At 33.8% G+C, this 20,290-nt stretch overlaps 4 protein-coding genes and 2 non-coding genes across 7 annotated transcripts; 3 read left to right on the top strand and 3 right to left on the bottom strand.

Annotated features, from left to right (window-relative positions):
• Positions 1-149: 149 nt before the first annotated feature.
• LOC126685745 (GDSL esterase/lipase At4g01130) lies at positions 150-2,418 on the bottom strand. 2 transcript variants are annotated; one of them, XM_050379691.1, is made up of 5 exons: positions 2,000-2,418; positions 1,664-1,882; positions 1,187-1,344; positions 733-1,003; positions 150-644 (listed from the first exon to the last, which is right to left on the bottom strand). In XM_050379691.1, the coding sequence occupies exons 1-5, from the start codon at positions 2,250-2,252 to the stop codon at positions 379-381; spliced, it is 1,167 nt and encodes a 388-aa protein (XP_050235648.1). In that variant the 5' UTR covers positions 2,253-2,418; the 3' UTR covers positions 150-378. The 2 variants fall into 2 exon arrangements, with proteins under 2 accessions (XP_050235648.1, XP_050235649.1); XM_050379692.1 differs by having other exon boundaries at positions 1,754-1,882.
• A 1,705-nt stretch (positions 2,419-4,123) lies between these two features.
• LOC126653579 (DEAD-box ATP-dependent RNA helicase 22) lies at positions 4,124-8,640 on the bottom strand. Its single transcript, XM_050347505.2, has 8 exons — positions 8,256-8,640; positions 7,871-8,149; positions 7,673-7,786; positions 7,087-7,550; positions 5,767-6,079; positions 4,781-4,933; positions 4,485-4,536; positions 4,124-4,296 (listed from the first exon to the last, which is right to left on the bottom strand). The coding sequence occupies exons 1-8, from the start codon at positions 8,580-8,582 to the stop codon at positions 4,247-4,249; spliced, it is 1,752 nt and encodes a 583-aa protein (XP_050203462.1). The 5' UTR covers positions 8,583-8,640; the 3' UTR covers positions 4,124-4,246.
• A 742-nt stretch (positions 8,641-9,382) lies between these two features.
• On the top strand, positions 9,383-9,533 carry LOC126654345 (U4 spliceosomal RNA). Its single transcript, XR_007632596.1, has one exon. It is a non-coding gene; the product is annotated as a U4 spliceosomal RNA (small nuclear RNA).
• A 2,691-nt stretch (positions 9,534-12,224) lies between these two features.
• On the top strand, positions 12,225-13,141 carry LOC126687926 (uncharacterized). Its single transcript, XM_050382476.2, has 2 exons — positions 12,225-12,733; positions 12,851-13,141. The coding sequence occupies exons 1-2, from the start codon at positions 12,560-12,562 to the stop codon at positions 13,139-13,141; spliced, it is 465 nt and encodes a 154-aa protein (XP_050238433.1). The 5' UTR covers positions 12,225-12,559.
• Positions 13,142-13,301: 160 nt separating this feature from the next.
• On the bottom strand, positions 13,302-20,066 carry LOC126687925 (uncharacterized). Its single transcript, XM_056106382.1, has 7 exons — positions 20,008-20,066; positions 17,856-17,903; positions 16,641-17,490; positions 15,661-16,554; positions 14,313-15,458; positions 13,988-14,140; positions 13,302-13,894 (listed from the first exon to the last, which is right to left on the bottom strand). Exons 1-7 carry the CDS (start codon positions 20,064-20,066, stop codon positions 13,514-13,516), a joined length of 3,531 nt encoding a protein of 1,176 aa, XP_055962357.1. The 3' UTR covers positions 13,302-13,513.
• Positions 18,671-18,785, top strand: LOC126654348 (U5 spliceosomal RNA). Its single transcript, XR_007632599.1, has one exon. It is a non-coding gene; the product is annotated as a U5 spliceosomal RNA (small nuclear RNA).
• Positions 20,067-20,290: the final 224 nt, after the last annotated feature.

Below are 20,290 nucleotides of genomic sequence, written 5' to 3'. Positions count from 1 at the left end.
ATATTAGATTTAATATACTTCATTGGCTTTTGCATTTGTATACTAATTCTGACAATCCTGATTGAAAAGCTTTTACCTTTTGAGCAAAGGTCATTGCGGACCCTAAACTTGTGCGTCGGTCGGGGTCAATTAACTAAAATTGAACCCAGTTGGGCATAATTTTCTCTAAGTTTAAATCAATTAACACCCAAATTGTACAAAATGAACGGATTCACGGGATGTGCTGGTACAAGTTTGAGGTTTATTGACATAAAATTAGGGAGTATTGTTCCCAATTGATTAAAATGGCTAAATGTAAATCAATAGATACCGACGTACAAGTTCAGAGGCCATGAGGACACTTTGTTCTTTACCTTTATGAGCTTAAAACGAACCTCATCAATCGATAGGATGAACGCGACAATGGTGAAAGGAGAAAGGAGGATCAGAATAAGAGCCATTGAGGATAGCCATTGCAGCAATCTTATTAGCTGCTTCAGTGGCATGAATTCCATCCCAGCTTACATAGTTATAAGGGTCCTCACATGCTGAAGCTGTTATTTTGCTTCCATTGATAACTTTGGTATTCCCACAATAAACTTGAGAATCAAAATTATAAGCACCTCCTCCATATCCACAACATGCTTTAGTACCATACTTAAACCCTACTCACAAACAAAGAGAAACCAATCAAAATCAAGAAATCAAGAAAAAATGCATCAAACTTTAAACTGCATAGCCATCGATGCATACCGTGAGAAGCTGGATGCTGAAAAAGCTCTAACAAAAGAGAATACATGTCTATATATACAACAGAGGCATTCAGAAGTGTGTTTCGAGTTTCGATTAGTGCCTGTTTCAGCATGGTATTGTAGTCTGCCACCGCGTTGTTGTACGAGATCAAGCAGCCAAATGTATCGATGTCTGAGCTATTGTGAAGATGGCCTGCCAACAATGCAGGATAACATCCCACTGGTGCAAGATTCAACACTAAGATCGTTCGACCTCCTAATGCATGTAGCTCCTTCAAAATTTAAGCAGCACCAAATAATGAAAAATGGCATAACGGTTTATTTATATATAAGAATAGGTTATAAATAATAAGTTTCAGAGTTTTAAAAGGGTTTCCGAAGACAATAATGAAATGCTCCGAGAAGTTTTCGTGCAATATACGGATACTAATTAATTGCTTTGTGAAAATACCAACTTTAATACTCCAAGCAATTTGTGAAACTACTTGAGGAAGATACTGCTTAACTCCACTTATACCAATAGCTGCTAAATTTGAAGTGAAATCATTCTGACCAATGTATAACGTATAAATAGATGTCCCAAAAACATCAGGTGATGGAAGCATACTTGCTCCTATAACAGGAATTAACCAACAGTAAATTTATTTTCAGATACATAATAGTAAAATTAACAGATAGTGTTAACCAACAAAAGTTCATTTTACCCTTGAACTTTGTACAAAAGATCAATTACATGGCTTTGAGAATAAAACACCATGAACTTGACATTCTGGTTCGTTTTACCCCTTCAACCCTAAACTGTCCAATAATATTTTGCCACCTAAGCTCCTGACAACTCACCTGAGGGTGTAAAACAAGCTAAAATGCCAAATTTGGAATTGTTTTGATCTATTATGCCAAATTCAGGGAGCGAAATGAACCTTTTAATGTACCTCTTTGATTGATGGAGTGAAACTCATGGACTTTAACTTTGAATTCTTTCATTTGATTGAGCTGAATTGCAAGAGAAAAGGGGCTAATACCAGTAACAAATAGTGACGTGTTTGGCAACAAAACTGTCGATGCCAATGTTGCAAAATTGGCCCCATGTTTGAAATTTGATCCAATTGATTGCAAATAAGGACTCAGATATGGAAATCCAAGACCTTGAGCTGACAATTAGACAATAAATCTTACCATTATTGCTTATTTTATCATCACAAACCTTCAACTTCATAGTTAAATAAACGGACTCAGTTAATTAGTTGTTGGCGGTGAGAAAATGATACCTAGGAAATCGACGGTTAACCTGCCGTCGGAAGCTCTACCGGCTGGTTTCTTGAAGTAGGTTGCGCCAAAAGGACCTGACTGAGCTGGAAATGCTGCCCAGAAACCTCCAGTGTCGGAATTTGAGTCGCCGAAGTTAAATATTGCCTCGAATTCACACTCGGAATAACTTAAAGTACTTGACATTGCTATTATCAGTACATAAACGGAAAATAGCTGCCGGAACAGAACTGATGATAGCCGGAGATTCATCATTTTATTTTCTATAATGAAATGGACTAGTTGATTTGTGCTTATGGGATTCGAAGTACTGGCCTGTACAACTCTATTATTTAAATTCGGTGATTCAAAATTTACCGCTGGATTTAAACATTTCAAATCATGAATTTATATCTTCAATTTTTTTTATCTCTCCCCAATAATACAATTTCATTTAAATATTTAGTTTTTTATCACCGGAAAGTGGAGTATTTTTTTCCGATATATCATATTTGAGCTTACGACTTTAGCAGATTTATGCGCAGATTTTGATTTGTATGCTTAGAGTTTTACAAGTTCTAATATCTAAATTGGCTTAGATATGAGAATAACATATAATGTTTTGTCATAAATCTATTTTATTGTTTTTGTTATTTTGTCAATTTGGACTATTATTATTTCATATACTTAATTTGAGATAAATATATCATTTTAAATAAGTATAAAAAATAGAATATCCACTGGATTTTTTTTTTTGGGAAACTGTGGTGATGAATTTGCCATCTGACATTGCACCTTCTCCGATGTTGTTCCTCCGCTATCGCTGCTTCTAACAATGTTGTCGTTTTACTTTAGAATATTTTTTATTCTAAAATAAAAAATATTTATGATTCACTAAGCTAAAATATAAATAAATAATATATAAATTGATAGTTATTAAAAATAATTATACTTTATACATTAAAACAAATAAATAAATTTAATTGACAAAAGCAAAGAATAAAAAATACAATTATTTAAAAATTAAAATATTCAGAGACTAAATTAGATATTTTTCAGTCTGAATTAATTCCATTAACATTAGAAAAGATATAACATATAAAAAAATTAAAAATATTTAATATTTATAAATTATCTCTGTATTTTTATTATTTACTACATGTGTCCTCTATTTTTGAAAAATGCAGTTTCCATGCTGCTTAGCTTGCTTTCACTTGCTAAATCGTTAAGTAACATCTTGTAATATACAGTAATTTTTCGGCTTAATTACTTAAAAACCACTCACCTTAAATTTTTTTTTCGTTTATACCCTGACCTAGTAAAAAATGCATTTATACCCTGACGTTTGTATTTATGTTTCACCTCTACCCCGAAACACTAAATTAACCTCTTTTCATTAAGAAAAAAGTTTAAAATAATTTTAACCTAAGCTAATTAAAATTTAATTAAAAATAAATTTTTCTCTAAATGAAGGATTATTTTAAACTTTTTTTTAAATGAAAAGTGGTTAATTTAGTGTCTCGGGTAGAGGTGAAACATAAACACATACGTCAGGGTATAAATGAATTTTTTCCTAGGTAAGGGTATAAACGAAGAAAAAAAGTTCAAGGTGGGTGGTTTTTAAGTAATTAAGCCTAATTTTTCTGGGTTCCCAATTCAAACTTGATTACAAGATTATTTTGAACTAATCTTAGATAATCTTTGTCTTACTTTCACTGCAAAAGCTGAAGAGTTTTTCTTCTATAGAAATTAAAAACTACACAAAAATCCAGCTGGGTCCTAATATGACTGAGTGCTAAAATTAGAGGCATTATTTTAGCACCTAAACAAAGAGACTGATAATATGGGTTAATTACTACTACCCCATAAGTTTAAGTCGGAATTACTGTTTCCACCATCAATTTTGAAAAATAACTATTTCCCCCGACTTTTATGTTTTATCTAACTAAAACCCCCCTTATAGAGGGAGGGTTTAGTTAAAGAAACTAAAATGTGGGGGGAAATAGTAATTTTTTAAAATTCATGGAGAAAACGATAGTTCGGATCTAAACTCATGAGATAAATAGTAGTTAACCCTAATAATAATGCAGACAGTAGACTGGTAAGAGGATTGTGTTAGCACAAAAAGGACTGGGACATGTTCAGACTTGTGACAAGAAAGTTCCATTGTCAATGTAATTTAACAAGTTACTATAAGGTACATAATGAAAATTAGAAGTAAATACTGAGCACACCGGTGAACGTATAAGCTCCTTTACATGTCAAGTTATCTAGATTCTCACCATTTCGTCACTTGATGAATCTCTCAATTTGCTTAGGCCTGTTGAGACAGCAAATCAAACCACAATTTAATCAAAATCAGAATACTAATAAAGTTTACATGGAATTTTGTTGAATTTACTAATGATTTATGAAAAAGATTAATGAGAATTAACAATTCATGTGATTTTCTTCCACTTGTCCACTCAAAGTAAAAAGGAAAAAGATAAAAAAATTAATATACTCTACCTCTCTTCTTAAGTTTATTTCTGAAGCTCCTTTTTCTGCTAAAAGCAGACTCCTGTAGCCATAAAAAAACATTTTAGCCATTGTTCAGGAACTTGCAAAGCAGCAAACAAAATGAAGTAAATGGACAAAATAATTTGGATTCCGATATTGCATTAGTTGGAAGATATTGAATCTTTAGAAATAGCAAATTATTGTCCTACCAAAGAGAAATTATTTCTTTTAACCATGCTCAAGGAACAAAAAAAAGTCAATTGCTAAATAACTTCCAGATCAGAACTGCAAATTTTGGAAATTACCACAGGTTGATCAAGTTTCTTTGCTTGACGAATTGCATCAACAAGGTCCCTACTGGCTTCAGTGTACAAGCTAGTGATAAGTCCATATTGACCAGCTCGAGCTGTACGACCAACTCTATGCAAGAAATCTACAACAGATGTGGCAAAATCTGCCTGGAAAATACCAACAGCTTCATCAATAAGGTCCATTAATGGAAGTTCTTTAGAAAATATGCAGAAAATCAACCCTCAAAATACATGTTAGTTGTGTGGATGTATTAAAGTCGGGCAATGTAAGAAGGAAGAGATCATCTAGTGGCTTGAGGAAAGAGGTCACCGACTCAAAACTAGAGTCTTAAAGCCTCGCTAACAAACATTACAGTGATGAAATGCAATTAAGTTTTGCTTCAACTAGCGAGTGGCAATAGATCTATAAGAGACAAATTGTCAGTTTTATTTTATGGCACACCTTGATTTCAAACTAATGCATCTTTCACTTGTCTTATCAGAATCATGATATGATAAACATCGACTCTTCAGCGTGTTTACCCGAGTTCCAATCAGAGCTCATTGGAAGCTAATGCATTTATCTAATTTTGAGATCTTTAAATAATGAAATTTTGACAAACTACTTGCCATCTTTTCTCATGATATAAGATCCTAAATTCCAAATTCTCCCAATTGCCTCTTTCTTTGATTCTCAAATTTTGAAAATATTTTATTCTCTTAAGATTCTAAACTCTAGAAATATCTTTGCTATATGTTTGCAATTTTTACATTACGGTTAATCTGTTAACCATGCTAACTAGATCAATCCATCCAGAAATACATTTAAATCCATTACGGAGATTAATATACTTTAACATTGTCTGATCTAGTCATTTAAGTTCATAGTGATTTTCTCACTGATGATGATAGTTTTAATGGTATACGGGTATACTGAGTGTTTCCAGAGGCCAAAATGACAACTAATAAATTAAGGAGCAAGTAAAGATCACAACAAGAACCTGGATAACATGCCACACATTTGGTACATCAATTCCCCGTGAAGCGGCATCAGTGCACACAAAAATTCCACCTTTCTCTCTGAAATCAACTAACGTTTGTGCACGTTCTTCCAAAGAAGTGTCTTTGTGATAGCGATAGCATTCAATCCCAGCTCCCTCCAATATTTTAACTACTGCTTCAACAGCTTCAACAGTGTTTGCAAAAACCATAGTTCTACTTATTTCAATTCCAGATTCAGATTCGTGGTTCACAGCACCTATAAGCGCATCCACCTGGGTATCAACTGTAACTTCAACCCACTTATGTTGCAATCTGGAAGAAAAATGAAGCAATAAATAGCTACCAAATCAATTTGTTGTACCATGGATCAAGCCAAAACATAGTAGATTGATACAATCGATGCATCATATATAACAGGAACATTTGCCCATATAAAACTTGAACTTGAAATAGCCAAGTAGATGGATCATAAAAATATTTGAAACATTCAGCAAAATCATGTAGTGGTTAACACTGCAAATACTAATTATTTCTTCATCGCCTAAAAAAATTTAGTCAAACTATGAAAATTTGAAACAGAAAAATGCAAAAGATGGTAAAATCAGGTATCAGGCTTCCAGATGACAAAATTCATTATGAAAATCCCAAGTCACACAAGGATTATGGTACTTTAAGGGCTATCATGTTATTGCATAGCATTGGCCAACCATAGACATAAGATGATAAGATTATTGGGAGTGGGGTGATGGGTTGGTGGAGGTGTGAATGTAGGGGAATTTCTCCAGTCCATGCTACAAGTTGATAGAAATCATTATTTTCATAAACGAAGTACATAACTTGTTAAGCATGAGGATAATTGTTTATTCAATATCAAAGACAGATTGAAAAATCAATTGTCATGGCAGCTGATATAGCAAAGTGATGAGCATAGAGCCATAGAACATGCATAAACAGCTTTATCCGGGATGGAGAAATGCTTAGTGTGCTACTTCAAGTATCCTAAATTATGTCCATAAAATGCACGCAAGCATATCACTGCAAGATAATTATATGGGCAAATCCTTAATGTAACATTCATTGCTATTATAGAATTAAACCCTCGTATCCCTGCATGTTAGAATAATAGGTGTGACTAGAACTATAAACACTTTCAAGGTAACTCACCCAGAACCAACAGTATAACAGTAAGTAGCTAGTAAACAGAAAAAATTAGCTGTAACTAGTGACAGAATGTAGTACCTACGGTTATGATAGTGAAGGTCGTTTCTACTAATCCAATTGGCATCTAGAAACATAGAAGACACAATAGAATGTATTACCTAGGGTTGTGACAGTGAAGGTAGTTTCCACTAATCCAACTGGCATCTGGAAACATCCGTTTCAATGTTGCTCCAGCAGTTCTTTTCCCATTTACAGGAAGAGTGGCTGCAACAAAGATGTACTGCTTACTGCGGGCATAAATTTTCCGTACTCTCCTCCAATCTTTTCTGTTGGTAGACCCAGCTTTACCTTCCTCTTTTAAGTCCCCAACTTCAAAACCGCCTTCAACATCTTCTTCCTCTTCTAAGATGGATTCATTTTGGATTTCCTCTTCTTCTTCTTCATCTTCTTCTTCTATGGCAGACTCCGCTGGAGGAGAATCAGAACCTAATTCCACAACGTCCTTAGGTGTCAAATCATTTCCTTGAGACGGATGCTTTTCATCAAAACGGAGCATGTTTATAAGACGGATAACCTGATTCTGGAAGCTTCCACATAGAAGCATATCTGCTTCATCAAATACCTACCAGAGATTGCAGATAACAAATCAGCATGAACATATGGTTATCTCAACTGATGACTGTCATTAACACAAACCATTTAGCTGACACTAAAAACAACACAGTTCACAAAGGGATAACATACCACATATTTCACTGCACGCATAATATTCAACCTCCGTTCTTTTCTCGTATCAATATTATTGAGAAGAGCAGCTGGTGTTGACACGATAATATCCGGTCGCTTAACTGGCCATCCCTGCATAAAATGCTTTTTTATCAAAACTCCTACTAAAAACCCTTAAAAACGGAAATACTAACAATAATTATCGAGCTCAGTTACCTGTCGACCGCCAAGCGAACTAACATTAAGAAGTGGTTCCCCATTGTCATCACAAAGGCCATTAGCCATACGAACAACCTGCTCACACAACAATACATTAGGACAAAGAACTAGAGAAAGCCTCAATTCGTCATTCGAAGCGCCGTCTTCATCGTCTAGCGGCAGAGGACTACACAACTTCTCTATTAAAGGAACTAGGTACGCATGTGTTTTTCCACTACCAGTCTCCGCCGCAACCACCACATCTTTCCCCGACAGTAACGCTGGTATAGCTGCAGCCTAAACAAAATTCAACACCGTCACAAAAATTTCATTTCACCTTACTTCACTTAAAATAAATCAAAACAGTCAATAAATAAATGTTGTTGTAGTTCACTACATTTACCTGAACTAAAGACGGTCGCTCGAGACCGGAATTGGAGATAGCTTGACAGAGACGTTCGGACAGACCAAGAGAAGACCAGGAAACGTCGTCGTTGGCGAAGAAGGTGTCGTTACTGGTATTAACGGCGGGAATAGCGGCGGCGGAAGTGGAGAAATGACGATAAGGTTCCTGAAATGATTGATTGAGATATAATAAGCGGATTTTGAGTGGAGAAGAGAATGAAGAATTAGAGAGATGTGAATATGAGTGCTTGAATTGTGAGAATGTTATGAGTTTAGGGGATAATTTGTAGAAATTGAGCATTGGAGCAGAGCGATAAAGCAGCATTTCTTATTTGTTGTTGATAATTGAAGTTCAGCTCTGGGGTTTAGCCTAAACCTCTCTCTCTTTGATCCTTTGTTGAAACGACGTCGAAGATGTTTTCTAATGAACATACAAATGGAATTTTGAAAAACTATAAAATGTATTGATACCTTTTACCTTTTTGTTTATTTGTAGTTTGTGAACTTTGAACTTTATATTTTTATTCAAGAAAGTTTTTATCTTTAGGATGTAATAATAATGATTACATTTAAAATAAAAAAAAATTATAGTATTATCAACATGATACATATTGAAATATATGTTACAATAAAAAAATATTAAGATTATATTAAGATTTACTTAAATATAATGAACTATTAATTTTATTTGTTTGATGTATATTTTTTCAGCCAATTTTATTATTTTAATTAATTCGGAAAGAATACGATGCCACTTGAAATTATATTCAGAAATACATAATTTGTAACATCAACCAATATGTGTTGAGTTTTACTTGCAATTACATGTTTATTAGTTTGAAGAAAATTTAATTGAAAACTATAAGAGAGTGAACCAGACAATTACATTATTTACTCACTAATAAAACCAAATTAATTAGGATATATTACATGATACTGCCAACAATTACTACTTTGTTAATTTTCTGTCAGCTAGATTCATTTAAAAGTGATAACTATTTTGTATTTAGAAGAACCAAGAATATAAAGGTAGTTTACTTGATAACAATATCCCACATCGAGAGAAAGTAAGACATGTGCGAGCCCAGCAAGCAATAAAGCACGAGTGATTACAATTTGTCTATTATCTTTGCGCTTGGGGCAATGACGCAGCTAGTGAGGTACTAACCGAGGCGCGTCTATTGCTGGTTGAAAACTATTTCCAAACCCCCTCTTTGGCCTGGGTTTTGCTCAGGCCATTGAGAATTTCTGGAAGGGCTCCCTTCGGGGTAAAGCCCTACAATTCTATTTTAAACATTTTTCAAATTTCATTTGTATTAGATTCCAATAGAAGGTTATTAATTATTTATGTCTTTGGTGTTACTCATTCTAAAATCAGAAACTAGCACACGCGGGAAATAAACGTTGTCTTTCGTAATTTATTAAAAAGATATAGAAGCAAGTGAAAATGGGGCTATCGTAACCAAAACATGTACATAAAAAAGATGGCATTTTCACAAAAGTTCTGACCTTTTAATTTTATTGTGACCAATTCTTAATTTGATTTCAATTTGCCTATATGACGTCTACGTGGCATGCACATATATTAAAATGTCAGGACTTTTGTGAAATCAAATAATTCATTTTTGGCCAAAATCGACAAAATTGAAAAGTCAGGACTTTTATGAAACCAAATAATCAGTTTTTGGCCAAAACCGGAAAAATTGAAAGATCATGACTTTTGTGAAAAGGTTTGACCTTTTTACGATATTTGACCAAAAAAAATACAAGGTTTTTTATCGCAAACTGTCATTGACTTTTTGTAAAGATAATACACCGCAACAATTGTATTGGATAACACTCCATGTAGAAACGTTCTTTCTAGCAAGTAGGCGTAAAATATTTTCAACTTTGGATAAATATGTTAATAATTAATTTGTGCTGGAATATGAAATAATCAATTTATTTCGAAATAAGTGTACATATTTATTAAAAATAAATAATTTTTCAAATTGTTTATAAAAAATAGGCGGCATATAATTTGAAATGTCAAAAATAGTGAGATGATCAATCAACACATAATGAATGACATATCAAATAATAATGTTAATTAATTATTATATCAATGTAGTAGTAGTAGTATTGATAGTTTGTTTTAATAGGCAATTAAAATATTAATTATTAGTGTAATTTTTAATTGATAATTAAATTTAGAAAACATTAAATAATCATAGCATGAGAATTACACATTCTTTTTTATAAATTATTATATTGAACTGGTAGGAATAGTTTATTTGTTGGTGTTAGTTTTGATAATTGAATAATATTTTAATATAGTTTACAATTAGCTCCAGTTATAATTTTATTTATTATTATTAATTTATTTAATATTATCATACAAAATAAGGAGAAACTGAACTTATCAATTGAACCGTAGTATACTTTTAAAATACTTAAATTTTGATTTATATATATAAAAATAATAATATAAATCATAAAGTTATAATCGCAGTAGTATAATTGGAATTTTTTCAAAAATAGATATAAATATAGATATATATATTATGTGATTGAAAAGTTTTGTCAATTTTAAATGTTTGTATATAATGTGCTCAAAAATTAGTAGATAATATGTCAAAATTTTATATTTGGAATAAAATAATAAATGGCTAATTAGGACATTGACTTCTAAAAGTTTTTCAGATAGCTCTTCGCTTTTCGGAGTACTACTTTTATACCATTTAAGAAGGAATGCATGTTTGTTGAATGTTGTGAAGAAAATAATAATTAATACTATAATTTTTTTATTTACTCCTACTAATGATTATTTTATAAATTATGTTTAGAGTTATAGTTATTAATTTTTTTATAAATATAATTATTAATTTTACAAAGAAAAAATGGATACGAATGGAAAATTCATACAAAATGATATTAAAAATATGATTTACACTTCTTAAACGAAGCATGTAAAATGAAATGTCTTCTTTTAAATGCAACGAACAAAACTTTGACAAAAAAAAATGTAACGAACAAATAATTATTTTATGTTTATTCTACTTTATCAATTTTATCATTAAATTTATAATAAATTAAATGGGGACAATAAACAAATTAAATAACTATGAGAGTCACCATGGGTTGTAAGTAATTTGTGTTTTTAATTATTTATTTAATTATTATATTATTCATTTATTTAAAATATTTAAAATCAAATTATCAAACATAACTAAAAAAAATTAGTTCATTAAGTTGAGTTTTATATTCTAACAACTCAAACTATTCAATTTTAGTTTTATCTCAAGTGGAAAATATGAATGAATGAAATCAAAGTTATATCCCAAAGTATATCCCATAAAATTTCAATACATAAGATAAAGATTTACAGTGAACTGGCGCCACGCTTGGTTCGCAACTATACACTTTCCATAAAATAACTTTTCAGAAAATTAATTATTCATAAACTTAATTATTAGGAAAATAAGAAATACTTTACTTGGTTTGTTTTTCAACTTTTTAGAGAAGTTGATTTTATTTTTATATATTAAACGGTAAAGACAATAAAACTCTTAACAAATAATAAAAATAATTAAATATAAGGATGTTATTTTACATATATTTACCTAGAGAAGTACAACTTATTTAACTTTTGCTAAGGAAGTTACTTCCCTAGTTAAGGGGAAGTTTGACTATCAACTTTCCGGAAAATATGACACATAAAATGAACCAACCAATTTTTTTATCACTTTTCGAAAAGTTATACTTTCCCAGTTAACTTACCTCCAACCAAGTAAGGCCTGAAAATTAAATTGAACTTTTTTTTAATCCGCCACTACTATAAATTTAATTAAATATTCTAATTGAAAACAAAGAAAGGGTCTCCAAAATTATTTTCTCCAAAAATCCGATCAATTAATCATTGTCTGAATAAAAAAAAACATTGTCTTAATATATTTGGCAGAAGGTACAAAAAAACCCCTGAGGTTTCTCAAAAAGGACAAGACAGCCCTTTATGTTTTTTTGGGTACAATTCAGCCCCTCAGGTTTTTTTATTGAACAAAAAACCCCTTCCGTCCAATTTCCTCCGTTTAAATGCTGACATGGCCGTTAATCTGATAACCTAAACATCTAACGGTAACTTTCTGATGACATGGCAAATCATTTAATTCCCTGTCAGCATTATCGTTGGAGTAATAAATGAAAATCCTTCCTCCCTCATTTTAAAATCCCTAATTCTATTTCCAAACATAAAATCCCTAATTTCCAAACATAAAAATCCCCAATTCCCCTCTTCTCTGTCATCTTCTTCTACTTTTTTCATAAATGGAAGCATCTAATTCGTCATCATCAGTTTATAGCAGACGAGAAGATCTCTCAGGCAACCGTGACACTAGACTCCATGCTCCTGTTTGTAATTGCTGCATGATAGCAAAAGTATACACCTCATGGAAAGAGACGAATCCAGGAAGAAGGTTTTTTGGTTGCCCTAATTACCATGTAATTTCTTCATATCTTGGTTGGAACTTTGACTGATTATAGCTTTAATTTTGTTGCGGTTATATAGCAGGTTTTGTCTTCATTTTTTTACTGTGATGTGTTTTGTACAATTTGCAGGTTGGAGGAGGTTGTGGTTTCTTTAGGTGGATTGATCCAGAGATAGGGCAAAGGTTGAAGTTGTTACTAAATGAATTGCATAATGAAAGAGTAATGCTGAAAAGGGAAAACAGAAGGTTGCTTATGGATATGGAATTTGGCACAAATGATGGTTTAAGGAGACCAATGTATGAGAAGAAGATTGTAGAAGAAGAACTGAAAATCAGTAATAGGAAGAAACAAATGTACAAGTTAGGTTTAATGCTATCATGGATTGTAATTGGCTTTGTGATTTCAATTGCCTTAGTTTGATGTAATAAAAGTGAATTTTATGTTGTCAATAATGTTTGATGTTGTTGCCTACATTAGCTTTATAAACTGTGAATGAACATAAATTGTGAATGAACCTAAATAGAGAACATCAATAATGTACCAAAACAGCCACTATCATTACTAACATGAACATCAAGAGTAGCTAAAGGAGCTCAATAGCCCTTTACAAAAAAAAAGTGTGCCTAATGACCACATAAGCTATAATGCTATCTAAAGGAGCTCAATAGCCCTTTACAAAAAAAGTGTGCCTAATGACCACATATGGATCCATACACAAAAATATTACATACTATGAGATCAATGTAATTGAGCACATCAGCTCTTAACAAAAAGTAGTTTATAGTGTAGTCCTTATGCAGTTTTTTCAGGTTGAACTTTGGCTTTCCCCTTCTCTCTAGTCAAAACAGGTTGAGACTGTGCAAACTGCTGAGTGTTTTCTCCAGTATTTGTAGGGGTCTTCCTCTTACGTGTTTGCCGTTGTAACTGGGTTAAAGTAATAGCTGGATTTCCCTTGTATGTGATACCAGAAGATGCTGTGTATGGCAAATTAACAGGTCCTTGACCATCTGCAGTGAAGTTGATCTTCCTCATAGCTTCTGCACTAGGCCTCTGTGAAGGAGCTAAGAGTGGTGATCTCTGTCTCAAAGAATACCTGAATGACCAAGCATCAGTGTGTTGCTGGGCAGCTGCTACATTTCCAGGATCAACTACATGAGAAGCAGTCACTGATCCCTACAAAATAAAAGACAAAACACCACTATTGGTACATACACAATACACATAAAGCACATACACAATCCACATTAATATTCAGATAATACTTACAAGGAATGTTGTCCTGCCAGTTGGTTGATCATAAGTGACACCAACACCACTATTGGTTCTCTCCTTGTCCATGTTCTTGGCAAAATTCCTGGCATTTGCTTTGCGAACTTTTAATTTTTGCCTTGCATTTCCTGTGAAAGTGCTTGGGAAACACTAAAGAAGCATATTACTTCAGTCATAAGCATGTTTAAAAAAACCCCTGCAGTTTTAAGCTGGTTTAAAAAAGCCCTTTAAGTTTGAATTCAGGTTTAAAAAAAACCCTGAAGTTTAGATAAGAGTTTATCCAAAACCCTCTATTCTTTGAGACAGAAATAAGAATATATACCTGTGATTCTTGAGTTGCTGCTCTTGGTGTTCCTCCATGTCTGCCATGGCCAGTTGCTCCCTGGGCTGTCCCTCCCTGACTGACATGGCCAGGTTGTGAAGTTCTTCCATGGCCAGTTTGAGCAGTTTCTGCTTGTGAACACTCATTGCCTCCTCCCTGACCAACAGTTGAAGGGCCAGTATTTTTGTTTTTGCAGGTTTTCTTGTTGTGGCCTAACCCTTTGCACAAACTGCATTTGACATGACCAATCTGTCTTGCCAATTTCTGCATTTCACTGGACTGGCCCTCCCTGACTGACTGCTTCTCCCTGACTGACTGCTTCTTTGACTCATTTTTAGCTTTAACCCTATTCTTTTTTGGCCTGCCAGGTGGTTGCTTGAAGGGGGGAGGCTCAATAGCCTCATATTTGTCACAACGCCAAAATTTGATCCCCCTAACAGGTTGTAGGGAAAAATGATATGCATTTTGGAACATTATCTTGTTGAAGCAGTTGCATATATAGTCTAAGGGGTTCTTCTTGGCATGGTATAGGGCTGCAATTGCATGTGCACAAGGAATCCCACTTATATCCCATAACCTGCAGGTACAAGACTTCTTGTTGAAAACTACAGTGTGTTGATCATCACCATGGCTGACCTCATAACCATCATCACCATTGTCCAATATCTGACATTCAGTGCTCTGCAAAAAATTGGACTCAAATGTAGCCAAACAATCAGGTGAGAAGTCACCTTGCCATGTGGAAGTGAAATTCTTGTAGTTTGCTATCCTTGTCATGACCTTCTTTCTAATCTCTTCCAAAAGTGTGATTGGTGGTCTGTCCCTGAATTCATTCACCCAAGAATTGAATGTCTCTGACACATTGTTGTCCACCATATCACATTTACATCTTGCACTAATGTAAGCCTTGCACCATTTATGAGGAGTGTATTTTAGCAAGTCAGCAGCTGCCTTTTCCCCATGATCAGTAGCCATCTTAATCAAATTCTCACTCAATTCCTCCTCATATGTGCTCCAAGCACATGTCCAAAACTTGAGCTTCAATTCACCCCCTCTCCAATCTTTACTCCAATTTGCATACACATGTCTTGCACAATATCTGTGTTCAGCCTCTGGGAGTGCCTCCTGTGCAGCTGGTATCAACCCCTGTCATGAAAAGCAAATGAAGTCATTTATTCGGGTTTAAAAAAACCCCTACAGTTTTGATTGAGGTTTAAAAAAACCCCTACAATTTTGATTGAGGTTTAAAAAAACCCCTACAGTTTTGATTGAGGTTTAAAAAAACCCCTGATTTTTGTACCAGTAAACATAAACCACAATAGAGAAAGGAAAAATGCAAAACACTTACCTTTTGCATATCAGAAATTATTGTTAGTCCAAACCCATTCTTCAAATCCAGAGAGTCAATAAGGCAGTCCAAAAACCATCTCCAGTTGTCTTTGTCCTCCACATCAACAATGGCCCAAGCAATTGGGAACATATGGTTATTCCCATCCTTGCCAACAGCACACAATAATTGCCCCTGTGTCACTCCCTTCAAAAAGCACCCATCCATGCCTATGATGGGTCTGCAGCCATTCAACCACCCTCTTTTACAACCTTCAAAACATATGAATAACCTCCTAAACACTCTTTTGCCTTCACGGGACCTGATTGGACATATTTCAACTAGCACCTTGCTGCCTGGGTTTGATCTCCTAAGTTCTGCTGCATATGCATCAAGCCTTGCAAACTCAGTTTTGTAATTGGAATTCAGCTCTGACAATACTTTCCTCTTAGCTCTCTTACAAATGGAAACTGACACATTCACCTTGAACTCTTCTTTCAACTGCTGCCTCATCTCTTTACTCTTCAAGGAAGGATTCTGTTTAAGTCTTCTTTTGAACTGACCAGCAATAAATCTACTGCTAGCACTTCTATTTTCAAATTTTCTACTCCCACATCTGTGATTCAAATTTAAGGTCCTGATCATCATCCTTTCTTCCTTTGAAGGTCTAGCAGCATAAAATAGAAATGGGCAGTTTTGTTCTTGACAAGTAACTCTAACTCTATCAGGTTCATTCTTCAGGAATTTCACTGGCTTCCCATTTGCAACTGATAATTCTGCTATTGCTTTCCTAACCTCTACTGCATTTGCAAAGGTCATACCAACAACAAGATCAGTAGTTGATTTTTGCTTGAACTCTCTTTTAGCACTTTTCCTTCTTTTGGCAGTATCCTCCTCACTACCACTGCCACATAACTCATATGACCCCAAATCATATCACTTGAAAAATAAGTTGACCCATCTGACTTATGCTCCTCACTATCAGATTCTGATCCAGTAGCCCCTATCTCATCACCATCATCTTCTTCAGCATCACCATCTACCTCAGCATCACCCTCTTCTTCACCATCACCCTCTTCTTCATCATTACCAGACTGAGAATCAGTCTCAGAGTCAGATTCAGAGTCAGTCTCAGACTCAGACTCACTCTCACTATCACCCACACTCTCACCATCACCCTCTTTCTCACCCTCAACATCACTCTCACCATCACCAATATCATCACTCTCAGCAATTTCCTCACACTCTGCCTCACCCTCACTGTCCACCACAGGCTCAACCATTGGGCTAACATCTCCACCAATCTGCTGAGACATTGGGCCCCCAACTACCTCAACAACTGGTTCAACAGTTGGGCCCCCATCTACATCCACAAATGGTTGAACATTTGGCCCCCCATCTACATCCACAACTGGTTCAACTGTTGGGCCCCCATCTACATCCACAACTGGTTCAACTGTTGGGCCCCCATCTATATCACCATCTTTTTGAGAATTATGCCAAGGTAGTAGAGGAATGTCTTCAAAAAACACTGGGTTGTCCACATCATGATCTGAGTATATATCCAGCCTCATGTGATCATCTTTCCTTCTCAATATCCTTCGAATATCTTCATCTGTCTGGGCCAGGTACATGTGGGTTGTTAGGGGCTTTTTATTAAGGCAGAAAATTTTTTTACTCACATTAGGAAATCCCAGGAACTTATTATACATCTTCCTAATGTGAGTAATTGACAGCATGTCTGCATCAAAACCAGGGAAGACTTCAGTCTCATCATCCACATAGCTAAAATGAGGGGTGTTACTCCATGTACCACCAAAATGAAAGCACACATCAATAGTTTTCACCATCCTGAAATAACAAAACAGTCATGTTTACACATTTGTCTAAAAATTGACAGAAGCCATAAATCAATTTCACATGAACCCTAAACCTAAAAGCCCTAAGTTCAGTTTATCAAAAACCCTAAAAAACCAAATGCAGTTTAATAGAAATCATTGAAGCCCTAAATGAAATGGTCAGAAACCCTAAAACCCCAAATCAGTTTTACACGAACCCTAAATCAGTTTTTCAGAAACCCTAAAAGCCCAACATTAATTTTTCACAATTGTTTATCAAGAACAGTACAAATTTGTGCTTTTCTCAAAATAATTAATTAACACTACCAACCCATTACTTTAAGCATTATTCAAAGAAAACAATCAAAAAGAACTTACCTTTCAAGTAGGGTCACGATGACCAACAATATTCCTCCCAACAGATTCCTGAGAGAAAGGACAATGCACAAGACCCCACTTCTATTGATTCTTCACTGTCACTTTTAGGGTAAAATAATAGTTAAAGGTCTGCAAGAAATTGATTGTTTACTGAGTTAGGTTTTTTTGGTGGATAGAAACGTTATGGGATCAAATGCTGATATTATGGATTTTAAAATAAGGGAGAAAGCTGACAGGGAATTAAATGATTTGCCATGTCATCAGAAAGTTACCGTTAGATGTTTAGGTTATCAGATTAACGGCCATGTCAGCATTTAAACGGAGGAAATTGGACGGAAGGGGTTTTTTGTTCAATAAAAAAACCTGAGGGGCTGAATTGTACCCAAAAAAACATAAAGGGCTGTCTTGTCCTTTTTGAGAAACCTCAGGGGTTTTTTTGTACCTTCTGCCAATATATTTTATTGAGATGTTATGATTCAAACAAATACAAAAAGGGAACCCAATCACGGAAGTTTCAAACACCAATTTATGAAGTTCATAATACTAGAAAAGCTAAAGCTAATAGTGTTGATTAATTCTAGTCTTCTAGAGTTATTATGATGATGATTATGAAGGCCGAAGAAAGAAATTGGTGATTTTGCACTTTTGCAGGTGGAGGAAATTGTTGTGTTGGCAAAATAGCAACCACCATCAAAGCTAAAAGAGAGAAAATTAAGGCGCATGCATTATACTTACTCCCACATCGCTAAGAAGATTCATGCAAACCCTATCAAAGAAATTTATATTATGAACTAAATTTTTATTTTAACTCAGACAGCTATGCAGTGAGCACAAAGCGAACTATTCTTTCGCCTTTTACTAAAGAATACCGTGTGCACGCTGCTATTAGTAGCATATCCCTATTTTTGGAGGGTTACCCGCTAGGGTGATCCTATAATTAAAAGTCTTAATATTATTACGGAGGGAGTTGCATAGAAATGAAATTGGTCACTTCCTTTTATTGAATTTTTAGTGTTCTAATAGTGTCATAACTGAAATTAAGGAAAGGTATTTTTTGTAACTTTCTTGATTGAAATAATAAAATTCAAATGTTAATTTAAGACTTAATTTTAATAAAATTCGAATGTCAATTTAAGACTTAATTTTTCTAAAAAAATCAAGGTGTTTTACAATTTTAATATGTACTTAAAGAAAACAAAATTTTAATTATGATAATTTAATACATGAACTATAATTTTTCTGCAATTTAAAATGCCGAACAATTCTATATGGACACTGAAATAAACATTGTTTCAGCATTTAGAGCAATTTTTGTTTTGAATTGTAAAAGCTCAAAAATGAATGTCTGATATTGTCTAAATTAAAAATTCGTGTTAGAATTGTAAAATCATTTTAAAATTGCAAGATATGATAAAATTCGTAAATTTTTAAACAATTAAACAAAAAAAAAAGAAAATATTTACAACGTTAAAATACAAATTTATAAAGAGACAATGTTAAATAAATTCATAATATACTTATTTTTTCAATTTGATAACAAATTTTGAAATGTGTCGATAGTAAGAATGTTGCATTTTTTTTCAAATTTGATACGCGAGTTCATAATGTATTGACGTGGTTGTCAAAAATAATTTTCACCTCAATAAAATCATATCAATAAATACGTGCCACGTCATTATATACGTCAAATTAAAAATATGTACAACAAAATATATTCAATAGACACGTTATAAAATTAAGAAAATAAATATAGATTATAAATTGAACGAAGGATCATTTTACCCCCCGAACTTGGCGCAAAGTATCAAAAACGTCCAAATTAGCAAAACCGGATCACTTTTACCCCGAACTTGGCAAAACCGGTTCAAAAACCCCCCCAATGCTGATGTGGCACTAAATTGGAGAGTGAGATTCCAAAATACCAATTAATCATAATTAACTCCTAATTAATCCAGGGGCCTTTTTGAACTTTTTTTCAGAAAAAAAAATCAAATTTTTTTTAAATTTCCGGCGAGAAAGAGCTCCTCGCCGGAGAAGAAGAGCTGCTGCTGTCTGTTCTTTGAAGAACAGACCGCCGGAGTCTGTTCTTTGAAGAACAGACCGCCGTGTCTGCTCTTAAGAACAGACGCGGTCTGTTCTTCGAAGAACAGACCCAGGGTCTGTTCTTCCAAGAACAGACCTGGATCTGTTCTTCCTCAAGAACAGATCCATGAGGTCTGTTCTTGAGGAAGAAGAACAGACCCCGGGTCTGTTTTTTTTAAAAAAAAATTAAAAAAAAATTAATTTATTTTTGTTAAAAAAATTAATTTGAGGGTTAATTTGTTGTATTTAATGAAATTTGTGGGTTAATTTGTGATATAAAGTTTTAAATTAAAGGGATTAATTTTTATTTTTTTTAATTATTAGGTATTAATTTAAAATGTTTAAAAACAATA

Source organism: Mercurialis annua, linkage group LG6 (assembly GCF_937616625.2).
Source record: "Mercurialis annua linkage group LG6, ddMerAnnu1.2, whole genome shotgun sequence".
Lineage (NCBI taxonomy): Eukaryota > Viridiplantae > Streptophyta > Magnoliopsida > Malpighiales > Euphorbiaceae > Mercurialis > Mercurialis annua.
This window is presented reverse-complemented; position numbering and strand designations above follow the sequence as displayed.